We start from the raw sequence: 18,413 nt of genomic DNA, 5'->3' as shown, positions 1-18,413 counted from the left end.
TGGGTGCATTCCTAGAGATGTATCAACTACCAAAATTGAACCAGGAAGAAATGGAAAACCTGAACAGACCTATAACCACTAAGGAAATTGAAGCAGTCATCAAAAATCTCCCAAGAAACAAAAGCCCAGGGCCAGATGGCTTCCCAGGGGAATTCTATCAGACATTTAAAGAAGAATTAATACCTATTCTCCTGAAACTGTTCCAAAAAATAGAAATGGAAGGAAAACTTCCAAACTCATTTTATGAGGCCAGCATTACCTGGATCCCAAAACCAGACAAAGACCTCATCAAAAAGGAGAATTACAGACCAATATCCTTAAGGAACATGGATGCAAAAATTCTCACCAAAATACTAGCCAATAGGATCCAACAGTACATTAAAAGGATTATTCACCACGACCAAGTGGGATTTATCCCTGGGCTGCAACGCTGGTTCAACATCCGCAAATCAATCAACGTGATACAATACATTAACAAAAGAAAGAACAAGAATCATATGATCCTCTCAACAGATGCAGAAAAAGCATTTGACAAATTACAGCATCCTTTCTTGATCAAAACTCTTCAGAGTACAGGGTTAGAGGGTACATACCTCAATATCATAAAAGCCATCTATGAAAAACCTACAGCGAATATCATTCTCAATGGGGAAAGGCTGAGAGCTTTTCCCCTAAGGTCAGGAACGCGGCAGGGATGTCCACTCTCACCACTGCTATTCAACATAGTATTAGAAGTCCTAGCCACAGCAATCAGACAACAAAAAGAAATCAAAGGCATCCAAATCGGCAAAGAGGAAGTCAAACTCTCACTCTTTGCAGATGATATGATACTGTATGTGGAAAACCCAAAAGACTCCACCCCAAAACTGCTAGAACTCACACAGGAATTCAGTAAAGTAGCAGGATATAAAATCAATGCACAGAAATCAGTGGCATTCCTATACACCAACAACAAGACAGAAGAGAGACAAATCAAGGAGTCGATCCCATTTACAATTGCACCCAAAACCATTAGATACCTAGGAATAAATTTAACCAAAGAGGCAAAGGATCTGTACTCAGAAAACTATAAAATACTCATGAAAGAAACTGAAGAAGACACAAAGAAATGGAAAAACGTTCCATGCTCATGGATTGGGAGAACCAACATTGTGAAGATGTCAATGCTACCTAGAGCAATCTACACATTCAATGCAATCCCCATCAAAATACCATCCACTTTTTTCAAAGAAATGGAACAAGTAATCCTAAAATCTGTATGGAACCAGAAGAGACCCCGAATAGCCAGAGGAATCTTGAAAAAGAAAAGCAAAGCTGGCGGTATCACAATTCCGGACTTCCAGCTCTATTACAAAGCTGTCATCATCAAGACAGTATGGGGCGCCTGGGTGGCTCAGATGGTTAAGCGTCTGCCTTCGGCTCGGGTCACGATCCCAGGGTCCTGGGATCGAGTCCCGCATCGGCCTCCCTGCTCCGCGGGAGGCCTGCTTCTCCCTCTGCTTCTCTCTCTCTCTCTCTCTGTCTCTCATGAATAAATAAATAAAACTTTAAAAAAAAAAAAGACAGTATGGTACTGGCACAAAAATAGACACATAGATCAATGGAATAGAATCGAGAGCCCAGAAACAGACCCTCAACTCTACGGTCAACTTATCTTTGACAAAGCAGGAAAGAATGTCCAATGGAAAAAAGACAGTCTCTTCAACAAATGGTGTTGAGAAAATTGGACAGCCACATGCAGAAGAATGAAACTGGACCATTTCCTTACACCACACACAAAAATAGACTCCAAATGGTTGAAAGACCTAAACGTGAGACAGGAGTCCATCCAAATCCTAAAGGAGAACACAGGTAGCAACCTGTTCGACCTCAGCCACAGCAACTTCTTCCTAGAAACATCGCCAAAGGCACGGGAAGCCAGGGCAAAAATGAACTATTGGGATTTCATCAAGATAAAAAGCTTTTGCACAGCAAAAGAAACAGTCCACAAAACCAAAAGACAACCGACAGAATGGGAGAAAATATTTGCAAATGACATATCAGATAAAGGGCTAGTATCCAAAATCTATAAAGAACTTATCAAACTCAACACCCAAAGAACAAATAATCCAATCAAGCAATGGGCAGAAGACATGAACAGACATTTTTCCAAAGAAGACATCCAAATGGCCAACAGGCACATGAAAAAGTGCTCAACATCGCTCGGCATCAGGGAAATCCAAATCAAAACCTCAATGAGATACTACCTCACACCCGTCAGAATGGCTAAAATTAACAAGTCAGGGCACGACAGATGTTGGCAGGGATGTGGAGAAAGGGGAACCCTCCTATACTGTTGGTGGGAATGCAAGCTGGTGCAACCACTCTGGAAAACAGTATGGAGGTTCCTCAAACAGTTGAAATTAGAGCTACCGTTCGATCCAGCCATTGCACTACTGGGTATTTACCACAAAGATACAAATGTAGGGACCCGAAGGGGTACGTGCACCCCAATGTTTATAGCAGCAGTGTCCACAATAGCCAAACTGTGGAAAGAGCCAAGATGTCCATCGACAGATGAATGGATAAAGAAGAGGTGGTATGTATACACAATGGAAGATTATGCAGCCATCAAAAGGAATGAGATCTTGCCATTTGCAACGACGTGGATGGAACTGGGGGGTGTTATGCTTAGTGAAATAAGTCAATCAGAGAAAGACATGTATCATATGACCTCACTGATATGAGGAATTCTTAATCTCAGGAAACAAATTGAGTGTTACTGGAGTGGTTGGGGGTGGGAGGGATGGGGTGGCTGGGTGATAGACATTGGGGAGGATATGTGCTACGGTGAGCGCTGTGAATTGTGCAAGACTGTTGAATCACAGATCTGTACTTCTGAAACAAATAACGCAACATATTTTAAGAAAAAAGAAAAAGAAGAAGATAACAGGAGAGGAAAAATGAAGGGGAGTAAGTCAGAGGGGGAGACGAACCATGAGAGATGATGGACTCTGAAAAACAAACTGAGGGTTCTAGAGGGGAGGAGGGTAGGGGGATGGGTTAGCCTGGTGATGGGTATTATAGAGGGCACATTCTGCATGGAGCACTGGGTGTTATGAACAAACAATGAATCATGGAACACTACATCAAAAACTAATGATGTAATATATGGTGATTAACATAACAATAAAAAAATTAAAATAAAATAAAATAAAAACAAAAGTAGTAAAATCAATCATATCTACACTAATTAAGAGATCCAGAGATTCACAAAATAAAAAGATACAAAATACATCATATACATAAAAGAGGAATGAGTAAAGTGCTTTCTAAATGTGTCTGAACTTAACAGATCAACTTCATAGACTACATAACTTAAAATGTTGTATAGGAATCTCATGATAACTACAAACCCAAAGCCTATTATAAATACACAGAAAATAAAACTACAACATAATACTACAGAAAGCCATCAGTCACAATAAAAGAGAAGGGAACATGGCAGAACTACAGAAACTACAAAACAATGAAATGGTGGTGAAGTCTGCACCTATCAGTAATTACTTCAAATGTAAATGTCTAAATGCTCCAATCAAAAGACATAGGGTGACTGGATAAAAAATAAGACCCATCTATATGCAGCCTAAAGGAGACTCACTTTATACCTACAGACACACGGAGACTTTTAAGTGAAGGGATGGAAAAAGGTATTTCATGAAAATGGAAGCAAAAAAAACCAAGAACTGGGAAGCATGACATGTATCAGAGCAAACAGATTTTGAAACAAAGACTGTAATAAAAGATGAAGAAGGCATTACATAATAGTAATGGGATCAATCCAACAAGAGAGTAGAATAATGGCAATTATCTGTGTACCCAACACTGGAACATCTAAATATGCAAAACAAGTATTAGCAGATCTCAAGGGAGAAAGTGACAGTAAAACAATAACACTAAGGGATTTTACCCCTCCCCCACTTATATCAATGATCATCCACACAGAAAATCAGTAAGAAAATGGTAGCTTCCAACCAGATGGATTTATTAACACATCTATATGCAACATTCCTTCCAAAACCAACTGAAGACATTCTTTTCAACAGCAAATGGAATGTTCCCAGGATAAATCATATGTTAGGCCAAAAACAAGTCTCAATAAATGTCAGAGAATAAAATCCTATCAAGCACCCTTTCCTACCATAAGGCTATCAAACTGGAAATCAATTACAAGGGAAAAAAAACTAGGAAAAACAGGAACACATGGAGGCCAAACAATATGCTACTTACTAAACCAAAGGGTCAACATAGAAATCAAAGAGGAACTGAAAAAATCCTTGGAAACAACTGAAAATGGAAACCCAATGGCTGAAAATCTTTGGGACACAGCAAAAAGCCTACCTCAACTAAAAAGTTCCACCTTATAACCTAACGGACCTAGGAAAAGAACTAAGCTCAAAGATCATACAAGGAAAAAAATAATAAAGATCAGAGTGGAAAGAAAAACCAAAAAAAAAAAAAAAAAAGTCAAGAGCTACTTCTTTGAAACCATAAACAAAATCAACCTTTAGCCAGACTAATCAAGAAAAAAAAGTCAAAAAATTTTAGAGATACTTGTGACTACTATGAAAAATTATATGCCACCAAATTAGACAACCTGGAAGAAATATATACATTCCAAAAAACATACAAGACTGAATCAGGAAGAAACAGAAAATGTGAACAGATTATTTACTAGTAACAAAACTAAGTAATCAAAAAGCCCCCAACAAACAAAATCCAGGACCAGGCAGTTTCACAAGAGAATTCTGAGTTATTTAGAGGTCTATCCAGAAAAACAGAAAAGGAAGGAAAACTTCCAAATTCCAAATTCATTCCACAAGGCCAGCATTACCCTGATAGCAAAATTAGACATGAACACTACAAAAAAGAAAGTTATAGGCCAATATCCCTGATGAACACAGATGCAAAAATCCTCAAAACATTAGCAAACCAAATTCAACAATACATTAAAATAATCACAACTGAGTGGGACTTATTCCAGGGATGCAAGACTGGTTCAACATTTGCAAATCAATGTGATATATCACATTAACAAAACCTGGGATAAAAACCGTATGATCATTTCAGTAATTGCAGAAAGAGCACTTGATAAAATTCAACATCCGTTCATGATAAGAATTCCCAATAAAGTGGGTTTAGAGGGAAAACACCTCAACATAATAAAGACCATATATGACAAACCCACAGGTAACATCATAATGGTGAAAAACTAAAAGATTTTCCCCTAAGACTGAGACAAAGATGTCCACTCTGACCACTTTTATTCAACAGAGCACTAAGTTCTAGCCACAGAAACCAGACAAGAAAAAATAAATAAAAGGCAACCAAATTGGGTAAGGAAAAAGTCAAACCATCAATAATGAAAGAGAATATGATACTATGTATAGGAAAACTTAAAGATGCCACCAAAAAACTAAACTAATAAACTCAGTGAAGTTGCAAGATATAAAATCAACACATGGAAATCTGGTATATCTCTGTATACTAATAACAAAGTAGCAGAAAGAGAAATTAAGAAAACTTGCCATTTACAAGTGCATCAAATGAATAAAATACCTAGGAATATATTTAGCAAAGAAGGTGAAAGATGCCGTACTCTTAAAACTGTAAGACAATGAAGAAAAAGGGAAGGTGACACAAATGGAAAGATATTCCATGCTTACATAGTAAAATCAATAGCATTAAAATGTCCACACTACCCAAAACAATCTACAGATTCAATGCATCCCTATCAAAATACTGGTAGTATTCTTCACAGAACTAGAGCAAATAATACCAAAATATGTATAAAGCCACAAAAGACCTTGAATAGCCAAAGCAATCTGGAGAAAGCAGCTTTTCACCCTACCATTCAAAGCTCTTCACACATCTGTCTCCAAACCACTTCTTGATTTCCTAAATCCAACAAATGATCAGCAAAGCTAATGTAACCACTGACCCCAGAATCCTCTTCATCATCTTCAAGCTTTTCTTCCACTCAGAATGTCCTATTCCTGCCACTTATCCAAATTTTACCCACTCTTCACAATCCCGCACAAGTCCCAATCACTCACGAATCTCATCTGACGCTACCTCTACACTCAGTTATTTTTCCTCGAATTGTATATAACATTTCCTATCAGCAAAAAATTACACATTATTTTATGCACTTAAAACTGTTCATCTGTGTACATATTTTCTCCCAACTGGCCAACAGTATAACCTCAGAGTTGGAGAACGTTTTTAATATACTATAGCCATAAAGTACCAGGCACAATGCTACTCAATACTAAATAAACAAAAAATGTAACAAAACCAAATGTGATTACAAAAGAGACCAATTTCAACAGCTGGGAAGCTCTTTCAGTATAAATAAATTCAGCATGTTAAAAATAATTTCTTCCATAAAAAAGCCATCTAAAGTACAAAGCCCTTCAAGACCATAACGAATCCTATTCTCTGAATATTCTCCAAACTAAGTAGATAAGCATCATTGCTAGATTTCAAACCTGGTGACTGCCACCGGGCCCTGTTGCACATACCTTCCATTATGCCGAGTAACTGTGTGAATGACTATGTTGGTTACTGGTGATCAATTACCTCTAAGCCAATACAGAATTGTATCCTCTCAAATTTAGTGCTATCATATTCAGTGATTGTACACACAATCTTACAATGCAGGCATTACTATCTCCAGTTTATAATTAAAAAGGAGAAACCTGGGTAGAAATGTGAGCTGAGCTTTAGCGATCACACAGCTAGTTAAATGATATAGCTAGACCAGAATATAATTTTCTCTAAAATAGGATACATTTTTTTACTAGGTATTCAGTGTCAGCCCCCCAGGACCGATTGTATTTTGCTCATAAGACAAACAAAAGGGTAAGCCTCTTACTGAATAATTATATGCCACCAAACTAGACAACCTAGAATACATGGATACATTTCTAGAAACATACTACCTACCAAGACTGAATCATGAAGAAATCGAAAATCTGAACAGAGATTTCTAGTGAGGAAATTCGAGTTAGTAATCAAAAACTTCCCAACAAACAAAAGTCAGGACCAGACACCTTCACTGGTGAACTCTACCACACATTTAAAGAAAAATCACTACCAATGCTTCTCAAAGTCTTCCAAAACAATAAGATAAGGGACATTTCCAAACTCATTTTACAAGGCCAGCATTACAGCATATTAAAATCAGACAAGGACACAACAGAAAAGAGAATCAAAGGCCAATTTCCATGAGAAACATATAAGTAAAAATTTTCAACAGAATATTAAACCAAATTCAACGATATATTAAAAGGATCATACACATGATTTAGGATTTATTCTACAGAGATGTAGAGATGTTTCCACATCCACATATCAATGTGATACAACACATTAACAAAATCAAGGGCAAAAACCATACGATCATCTCAACAGATGCAGAAAAAGCACGTGATAAAATTCAACACAACTGTTAATGATAAAAACTCTCCAAACAGGTTTAGAAGGAATGTACTCACAATAGTAAAGGCCACATATGACAAGCCCATAGCTAGTATCATATGCAACAATGAAAAGCTGAAAGTGTTTCCCCTAAGATCAGGAACAAGACAAGGCTGCCCATTCTTTCCACTTCCATTATTCAATATGGTATTGAAAATCCTTACCAGAGCAATTAATTAAGCAAGGAAAGCAAATAAAAGGCATCCAAATTGGAAAGGAAGAAGGAAAACCGTTGCCTATTTTCAGATGATGCTACATACAGGAAAACACTAAAAACTAAAAAAAAAAAAAAAAAAAAAAAAACTCATAAATGAATTCAGTAAAGTTGCAGAATAAAAAATCAATATGCCAAAATCTGTTGCAATATCTATATACTAATAAACTATCAAAAAGAAAAAAATGAAACAATACCACTTACAATCACATCCAAAAGAACAAAACACTGAGGAATAGATTTAACCAAGAAGGTGAAAGATCTCTACTCTGAAAACTATGAGACATTGATGAAAAAAACTGAAAACTCAAATATATGGAAAAATATTCCAGACTCAGGGATTGGAAGAATTAAAATTGTTAAAATGGCCACACTACTCATAAAGCAATCTACAGATTCAATGCAATTTCTATCAAAATTTCAACGGCAGGGCGCCTGGGTGGCTCAGTCATTAAGCGGCTGCCTTCGGCTCAGGTCATGATCCCAGGGTCCTGAGATCGAGCTCCGCATCGGGCTCCCTGCTCAGTGGGAAGCCTGCTTCTCCCTCTCCCACTCCCCCTGCTTGTGTTCCCTCTCTCGTTGTCTCTCTGTCAAATAAATAAATAAAATCTTAAAAAAAAAAAATTCCAACGGCATTTTTCACAGAAATAGAACAACCCTAAAGTTTGTATGGAACCACAAGACCCTGAATAGCCAAAGCCATCTTGAGAAAGCAGCAGCATCACTCTTTGATTTCAATCTATATTACAAAGCTATGCTCATCAAAATAGTATGGTATTGGCCTAATAACAGACACAAAGATCAATCCAACAGAATAGAGAGCTGAGGGATAAACCCACACATATATGGTCAATTAAAGGAGCCAGGAATATACAATGGGAAGACAGCCTGTACAATAAATGGTGTTGGGGAAATTGGACTACTTACACCATACACAAAAAGTAACTCGAATGGATTCAAGACTTGAACTTAAGACTGGAAACCATAAAACTCCTAGAGGACAAGAGGGAGTAAGCTGCTTGGTATCAGTCTTGGTGATATTTTTTGGATTTGACACCAAAAGCAAAGGCAACAAAAGCAAAAATCAGTAAGTAAGACTACATCAAACTAAAAAGGTTCTACACAGCAAAAGAAGCCCATCAACAAAATGAAAAGGCAACCTACTGAAGGGGAAAAAACATTAACAAATCACATTCCTCATAAGGTGTTTAACATCTAAAATAGATTAAAAAACTCAAAGAACTCAAGAAAAAACAATCCAATTAAAAAATGGGCAGAGGCTCTGAATAGTTTCCCAAAGACATACAGATGACCAACATGTACATGAAAAGATGCTCAACATCACTCATCATCAGGGATATGCAAATCAAAACCATAACGGGACATCACCTTACACCTGTTAGGATGGCTATTACCAAAAAGTCAAAAAAGTAAGTATTGGAAAAGATATGGAGATAAAGCAAGCCCTTGATGAGAATGTCAACTGGTACAAAACAATATGGAGGTTCCTCAAAAAATTAAATGAGCCATATTGATCCAGCAATTCCACTTCTGTGTATTTATCTGAGGAAAATGAGAACACTACCTTGAAGAGATATATGCACCCCCCCAATCCATGTTCAGTGCAGCATTATTTACAATAACTAAGACATGGAAACAATCTAAGTATCTGTCAATGGAAGAATGAATAAAGAAAATGTGTGTACACACGTATACACACACACACACACACACACACACACAATTATTCAGCCATGGAAAAAGAAGAAAATCTTGCCATTTGCAACAATATGAGTGGACCTTCAGGGCATAATACTAAGGGAAATAAGTCACAGAAAAATACTGTATGATCCCACTTTTACGCAGAATAAAAAAATATGAACTCACAGATACAAAGAACAGACTGATGGTTGGAAGGGCGGTGGGTGGGTGGGGCAAGTAAAACGAGTGAAGGGGGTTGTTAAAAGAAACTTTCAGTTATAAAGTCAGTCATGAGGATAAAATGGACAGCACAGTGACTACACTTTATACTGTACTGTATATCTGAAAATTGCTAAGAGTCATTACAAGAAAACCAACTTGTAATTATGTTAAAAAAAAAAAAAAAAGCCTCTTACTTGTCAGGTAGCAATTCCGCAATGAAGTTTTCTACTGACACAGCAGTTTGCTTTTCATGGATCACTCCAGTTCGACGCAAGCTGTCTATCCGTTCCTGGGCACCCTGAATGACAACCATGTAGGTTAGAAACCATTTCTAATTATTCAGTATTAAATATACTAATATGGTTATACAAGTAATAAACAAATATATTTACACACGAACACCTATATACCCATTGTAAACATTCAAACAGTGCAGAAGTATAAAGAGTAAACAGTACAAAAGTCCAATCATGTTCCCCTCAGTATTAACAGTTTATAGAGCATATTCCAAGTTATTCCCACATACACTATTATTTTGGTTGCTACTACGAAATGGATTTTTTTATATTAATGTTCTACTTGGTTATTACTAATAAAATGAAACTATGTACTTCTTGTTGATCTGCCAAGGGGATATCTTACTGATAAAAATCTTTTTTCAGTCCTAGTAGTTTTTAATTAATTTTTCCTTGAGGTATCAAGGTAGGCAGTCGTATCAAAGTGAATGTTTTTTTCTCTTGCTTCTGACTTCATTTAAATATAGCCTTAAAATCACCAAAATGGCAGCTGATTTATATTTAACTGCAAATGTATACATTGCACCAAAACTTATTTACCATTTATGCAACAAAACTGAGGGGCTGAGAATACTGTATAGATAACTCAAAATCATCAATACATTTCTTATGGTAGAAAACTACAAGTTTTTAGTAAAGTTGCTATTTACTACTTTATCTGAATCACTTCATAAACAGTGATCATAAGAGAAGTGACAGTAAGTGTTCAAAAAGCAAGACATAATGCATTCTGTTTTTGAATAAAACTACCATGGATGATACATTAGCGTACTTTTCCTATGGACAGCAGAGAGAAGTAGTGAATGAGAAAAAGTGGTCAATTCTCATCAAATGAAAAATTTAAAAGCTAGGACACTTCTAAAGACAACTAGACTTACTTCAGAGACAACAGAAATAAAGAAGAGAAGGTGACCAGTGCATGAAAATGGGTAAACCAATTTAAGACACTGGCTTATAAAAGATTAAGGATGAAAGAAGGTATGCATTAAGCTATACTAATATCGACTGTATTTTTGCTCATTCTTATCTCTCTAGTACCACGCACAACTGTCTAACCCTAGAGACATTCAGTAAGAAAATACTACATGAAAAAACGAAGAAGGGAAGAAATAAGGGCCTTCTTAAAAATTTTTATTACTCATGTTAAGAATCTGAATGATGTAAATCTACTAACAGTGAATGAGGAGGCAGCTGATGAATTTGAAAGAAAACGTAACAGGTAAGATGTTATACTGGATAATGTAAATTTGCCTAAATCATTTTCCTCCCAAGAGGAAATCAGTTATGGTTGAATTTTGATTATGAGTAAGTTTAAATAAATGTTAATTCAGTAAAAACTATTAGGGAGTTAGTGGGATATTTAAGAGATTCATCCCTAATTCTTTGAAGATATCTAAGCTAAGCACTACAACAAAATATTCCTAGATTTGTTTCCAGGAAACTAAGTTTGTTCATTTTTTTACTATACTACAACTTAGGACTTTATATTTCATAAGGAAAATGAAGAGGGGGTTATAATGTGCCTCTTCTCCTCTGATGTTAATTAAGTGTGGCATCTTTTGGAATCACAAAAATAGACACTTTAAGATCAGCCCCTACCAATGTTTTGAGAATAAAATTTTAACTTTATTTTCAGAAGTGTAAGGAATCAAGAATCAGGTAGTTTTGAGGCCACACTGAAGTAATTATCTCAAACAGAAGATACAGAAAGGCCCCCAGAGCTTATCCTGTACTCTGAGAGTTTATACTAAGCGATTTGGTTTAATCAAAATTCCATGCTTCTTCTTACCTGCATATAAATATTACCTACATCTTTGGTAAAGTAAGTTGTTTTTTTTAAGATTTTATTTATTTGAGAGAGAGAGCACGAGAGGGAAGAGGGTCAGAGGGAGAAGCAGACTCCCCGCTGAGCAGGGAGCCCGATGTGGGACTCGCTCCTGGGACTCCAGGATCATGACCTGAGCCGAAGGCAGTCGCTCAACCAACTGAGCCACCCAGGCGCCCAAAGTAAGTTATAAATCAGTGGTCATAACTATGACTGGCTCTGCAATGAAATTAATGGTTGGCACATAAGTTTCAGAAGCTCCCTAATGTTACCTATGGCAGATTTATTTCTTTAAATCTAAGTTTTCCTTCAGTCATTTACTTCAAATAAAGTCTGATGGGGAGTAAAACATCTGGGTTCAAATTTTAATACTGTAGGATTCTACATTACTTTTCTTCTCATTAGCTCCCTCTACTGCTTCTGAAAAAAACAGCTGATAAATTTGTAAATGATTTTCCCATGCATGCATCAGTTTCAGTGAATTTTGATTTTAAGCTTTTATTAAAAATTATAGAAAAGAAACCCGAATATTTGAATTTGAAGGGCAAAAACCAACAGCAAAAATGAATCTGTCAAACACTAATAAAACCACCACATAAACTGAAGTATTAATATTACCTAGAAGATGAGGTTTTTCTTTTAGAAAAAAATCTCAATCAGCCTTTTAAGAACAGCACCTAATGATTTTAAGTTATCTTCTATGTAATAATATTTAATGTAACAAAATATTTAAGACACATGTTTTAAAAACCATGAAAATTTTGAGTTATATTCCAAATATCACATGGTGATTTATCATCAAAAATTAATGACCTATCAACTGACAACTCTGTCTGGTCCCTTTTCAGTTTTGATGGGAACAAACAACTGGAAACCACATGACTTGCAAAAGGGTTTTACCCAGTCATTATGTTATTTGTATTCCCAACATCAAAAACAATTTTGGATTGTCCCTTCAGATGACACTCAGGAGTCTTTTATGTTCGGAGGCAGTGCATCACATGACTATTTGGTGGGTAAGACGTATGTTTCATCTCCCAAAGGGAGAGAATAGGGCTTCCTAAGAGGGAGATGGGAAAGGAGAAAAAGTTGCCTTAATCACAGGTACATATTCAGGCAGAAAATTTTTAGGCAAGAGTATACATATGGAAGCTGAAGAAGCTGGGTTCCTTAAAACTCTCTGGGTCTCCTTAGATCTTGTAAAATCTTTGTGTATCAACAGAGGTTCCTCTAGACCTGTTTGAAGACCACTGTTTGATTGTGGAGGTTCGATCAAGGTACTGTAACAGGTGGGTCGCTGGAGTGCTATTAAGTGAAAAATCTTTATTCTTCTCGTGAAACTGATAGGGTGTTAAACCAAAATTGGAAAGCAGATCCTACAATGAAAATGTTTTCTGTATTAGACTGCTAACTTGAGGAAATAAATGATTAATTTTAAAAACATACCCTTACACTTTTAATTCTGATGTTTACAGTTTAGACATTTTGATAAAACTGCTAGATATTCATTCTAAAGGACATCTAAGAGTTCACATCTGTGAACCAAACCAAAATTCCTGCTCTTAAGGACCTTAATTCTTGTGGGAAAACACTATAAAACACAATGACAGAGTGTAGGAGAAGGTGCTGAGTACTACAGGAAAGAAAACAGAGGCACAGAAGGGTGATCTTGGTACACAAGTGTGGAATGCAGTACTAAACAGGCAGTCAGGACAGGCCGCGCCGTGCAAGGAAGATTGAAGACTTAAAGAAGGTTTAAGAGAGCCAACCAAGTACACATTTGAGGGAGATGTCCCCGAGAGAAGAAAGAGCTAGTGCAAAGGCTAAGCGAGGGCATGCCAGTCAAGCAGGAAGAGCTAGAAGGGAGCCAACGTGCCTGGCGTGAGTGAGCAAGGGGAAGACCAGCCGGAGAGGCAGCCAGACAGGGAACAAGCGCCACGTCAGCCAGACTGTGTGGGGCCGTGGAAGCCACCGTCAGGAATGTGGGTTTACAATGGGTAAAATATAAAGTACTGAAACACAAGTGACACGCTCTGACCTGTGACCTGAAAGGATCACCTGGCTACTCCATTCAGAAGGACCTAGAGGGCCATAAGGTTACCCTATCAGACAACCCTAAAATCGGAGGGCCTAGTAGAAGGCAATGGCAAGGTTCCACCAAGACAGTGCAGTGGCGGTGGGCATGTGAGAAGCAGTCAGATGCTGGACACACTGTGAACAAGTGTGGAGGACAAACAAGATTTCTTAATGAACTGGACATAGGTAAAGAGAGGAGTCAAGGGTGACTCCAAGGTTTCTCACCTGAGAAAACGGAAGGAGAGTTCTGCCATCAATGAACGGAGATGGACAAGGCCAGAGGAGCAGGCTTGGAGGAAATTAAAGTAGATGGATGCTAAACATGGTTAAGTTTGAGCCATTCACGTTAAGGGGTTGAGAAGGCAACTTTTACATAAATCTAGTTGACATGAGAGGCCTGTGCTGGAGATAGAAACTTGAAACTGTCCAGACACAGATGGTATTTAAAGCCACCAGACACTATCAACTCACGAGGGAGGCAATGTAAGGACAAGATCATTAGGGGGAACCAGCAAAGGAGGCACAGGGGAGTGAACAAAGAGTGAGGCAAGGAAAAAAACAAAAGTATGGCACTTCAGAAGTCAAGTGAAAGAAACATTAAAGAATAATAACTGTCTCAAAAGCCAGTGACAAGCAAAACAAGATGGGAAACACTGCTGGCCTGCACAGCATTCTCTGGGGAGTCAGGCTAAGCACCTGACTGGGCCGGGTATAAGAGAATATGAAGGAAACAATTAGAGATAAAATGTTGGCAATTCTTTGGAGGAGTTTTGCTGCAAAAAGCAGCAAAAAAATTAAGGTGGTAGATGATGAGAAGAGGAGGTTAAAAAAAATCTGTTCAAAATTTCTTTCATTTGCTTTAAGTGGGAGAAATATTTGTATGCTGATGACCTGTTCACTGTTCACTTGTTCTTGCGTGTCTATATGCTGGTGGTAAAAAAAAATGTATGAGAGGACAGGGTTCTTGGAACTTTAACCTTCACTGGCTTGAGGGGCCAGACCTAGTTCACCGGGAATGGAACTGGTTTCACGCAGATGTGTGACAAGTTTTTTAATAGGAACAGGCCAGAAGATAAACTGTAATATTGAAGTGGTGGTGTATGTGGGTTGTATGAAATTTCTCTTTAAAATAAGTTACCCTATCATCTGTCCCTGTCATGGAGGATCTATTATCTATAGGCTTGATCAGAAGATCCTCTTCTCTCACTATGGAAAAACTAAGGAAGCCTCTTCCTATTGATGTTATTATTGATAATATTTAACAGGTCTCTATTAAAAGAGACCTTGGCAAACTCTGGTTATATAGAGGTGTTATACATACCCGTAAGGTGCCAGGCAGTCAGGTCCTTAAGGCAAGGGAATTAAAAGGATGGAGAAGGGTAAGAATCAAAGCAAGGGAAAGCTTTCCGGATGAATGCTGAGTCCCTTCACCAAGTACAAGAGAAAAGGAGAAGGTTAATCTAGAACCTGCCTACTGGAACCCCATTACTACTCTGGAAACTTTCAAATATGTTAGAGTCCCCAAAACCATGAAGAAATACGTAAGTGTAAAGTATTATTAATAGTGATAGTAACAAAAAGCTTAGAAAATTCTAATGGTACTGTAATTTCAGTACAAAAAAAATTTTTTTTTTTTAAAGATTTTATTTATTTGAGAGAGAGAATGAGACAGAGAGCACATGAGAGGGGGGAGGGTCAGAGGGAGAAGCAGACTCTCTGCCGAGCAGGGAGCCCGATGCGGGACTCAATCCAGGGACTCCAGGATCATGACCTGAGCTGAAGGCAGTCACTTAACCAACTGAGCCACCCAGGCGCCCTCAGTACAAAATTTTTAAATTCAGTAGGACTTAAAGGTTAGCACTAGATTAAGATTTCTTTTAGGACTAACTACTCTCTCTGTGTTCTCTGCAAGTGTTTCCTCCCCTGCCCAAGCATCAAAACCTACCCTGAGTTTCTTTAAATTAAAACTCCACTGTATCTTCATTACACAACAGTTGTCTAAATAAAAACCGAGATGATCAATACCTCAGAATGTAAAAACCCATTAGCTCCATAAAAAGCAAAAGATTATCAGAATTATGAAAAAATTAACTGCCAGTTTCTTTATGCTGAAAAATGGTGTTGTATTACTCACTTTTAATCCAGCCGCATAGCCCACTGGCTGTGGGGCAATATTGGACTGTCCAGCTTCCCCTATGACCACAGCTAAGCCAAAGACCTCCTGGAAAGCATCTCGGACGGCAGCAACTTTTACTTCTTTATTTGAGGTCACTACAATATCCAGTTCACCTCCAGATTCTACAAAGATCAGAAGAAAATTTCAATTCCAAATTAATATAATGAAATTCTCATAAGCAATACCATATGCTAACATTTTATTACATAATGATTACTGACCTCACAAAATACAGCAAGATACAGATGATGAACTTTTTTATAGGCTGAGGAAACTAAGATTGATAAGGCCTTGCCGAAGGTAACACAGCTACTTACTTAGCAATGATGTCGGGACTCAAACCTAGGTCTGTCACATACCAGAATCTTCTTTTCACTATACAGCTGATCCATCACACACGTTTTCATCTCCTCATCTAACAGCATCTCATTCCAAGTGCTAGGACCCAAACCACCACTTTTCCTGACTTAAAAATGAGCACTTAATGCATTATCTGAGGGAGTCTCATCTGCAAGCAGAAGATAGCACATATCTTCTAATGGTTCTGAGTATCCAATCTGCCACAGACAGAACACAACAGTTTTTTTTCTATGGACTACTGTTCCGGAATGTATTAGTAGCCCCACCTTAAAACAGCATTTTGTGGTCAAACAAGCTTGGGAAATACTTTACACACTTCTTTCTTAGAAATTCACAATGAACATTAACATCAAGATTCTGAGAAAACCAAAAGTTAAAATTCCTGACTTTAACCCAGTACCTTCCATACTTAATGTGTTCATGGAATATGTTAACATCTAATAACCACTCCCAAAAAGTTTTCCATAGATGTCAATTTGGGAAATAATGTTCCAACAGCTATGAAAAAGAGTTTCATTTTCTACTATATCACTCTATTAATTTCACAGGATCTCATTTTCTAGTAAGGTTAAACTTTGGATAAAACATTGCATTTTTTAAGGCTGCAAATTAAGATGGTTTTTCTGCTGTTGGTTAATAAAGACACACATCCATTATACACAAACTTCTAATACCATGGGGATGCTGGAGTTCCTAGGCCTTCAACTATTGAGCTATCACAGAAATGAACTATGTGGCTTGTGAAATACAAGTTACACATTGAGGATACACTAGAGAAAATGAAAATGAAGACTGTTATTGATGATTACAAGTAATTTGTCAGAGTTGTAAAGAAGCCTGCACTAAATGAGGACTGCCATGAAATGTGTTTATCTAGAAAACAGTTTAAATGTGGGAGTCAACTTTATCATACAACCACATCATTAAAAGAAAAAAAACAGCAGATGCCACAAATGGGATATTTAGTTATAAATTATACAACTATTACTGTCCTAATATGCAAGCATATAAGGAAATGGAAATACCAACATATATAAAACTTGAAATTTAAAAAGGCTAAGATGTGAAATATTTTTTAAAACCTTTTTATTTTCAATTATTTTTAAAACCTATGTACCATGTAGACAAAGTAATTTGATCAAAATACACCTAATTTTTAAAAAAATCTTTATCTAACATTTCGTGACATACTGAGTTCAAAGACCTAGTTCTAAGCATAGTGTATTTTGCTACTTAGTATTAATGGCTATCACTAGTAAATAGATTTATCCAGAAAGCTGTTTGTATGGTAAACCATTTTGCCCCAGAAACAATGCTATGCTTTTCCCTAATATGTTGTGGAACAGCTGATAGTATCTTCAAAATACATGGGCTTTTTATCAAGTATCTTTTTTCCTAATAGGATGATCTATAGATCCCATCTTTACTAGAATTTCGTAAGTTACGAAAACCTAAAAGCCACTGACTCCCATAGGAGAGAAGAGAATACACTTTTTACTTATTTTTTCCTCCTTGTGGGACACGTCTCTTGACCCTGAGTACCGTTCCACTGCACTTCAGCTCAAAAGGCTTTTTCAGCCTTTTTGTAATCAGTAGTGCCACCTTTAATGATGATGGGAAAAGTAATTCTAAGAACATAGGAAGCTAAACTGTGTTAAAATGCATTTCTAACAGTTCTTGTGCTTTCTTGATACATCTGAAACTGTTATAGTGATTTCTAGAATATTTCTGTAAAAATACCTTAAGCTTTAATTCAAGTTTTGTTACATCAGAATAGTTTTGCTTTTGCTGCCTGTCAATAAGGTGTCAACTTTTTCACATCAGTTTTATTGCTTTTTATAGCTAACTGATTAAGACTATATATTGTTATGATTTCGCTAATAGACATTTCATTTTCTATCTTCCCCTATAACCCCATCCCCTTCGTCTTTTGCCTTTTTCTCGATGTCAGGCTGACTACTGGCCTGAGAATAAGCCTTGGGTTTGAGTCCTGACTTCATTAGCTCTGTTAGCTTGGGGAAG

General features: G+C 37.1%; 1 protein-coding gene across 2 annotated transcripts in view; it reads right to left on the bottom strand.

The window, feature by feature from the left end:
* Positions 1-18,413, bottom strand: part of PRRC1 (proline rich coiled-coil 1) — a 54,313-nt gene that overhangs the window by 23,556 nt on the left and 12,344 nt on the right. For both annotated transcript variants that reach the window (XM_028103654.1, XM_028103655.2), the window contains exons 6-7: positions 15,990-16,153; positions 9,853-9,956 (exon numbers count right to left, since the gene is read on the bottom strand). In XM_028103654.1, coding sequence (XP_027959455.1) covers positions 9,853-9,956; positions 15,990-16,153 — 268 coding nt within the window. The remainder of the gene's footprint in view (positions 1-9,852; positions 9,957-15,989; positions 16,154-18,413) is intronic.

This window comes from Eumetopias jubatus, unplaced genomic scaffold (genome assembly GCF_037043125.1).
Source record: "Eumetopias jubatus isolate StellerSeaLion01/CBP00866 unplaced genomic scaffold, mEumJub1_p1.0 scaffold_5, whole genome shotgun sequence".
Taxonomy (NCBI): Eukaryota; Metazoa; Chordata; class Mammalia; order Carnivora; family Otariidae; genus Eumetopias; species Eumetopias jubatus.
Note: the sequence above shows the minus strand (reverse complement) of the source record. Positions and strands in the feature narration are given on the sequence as shown.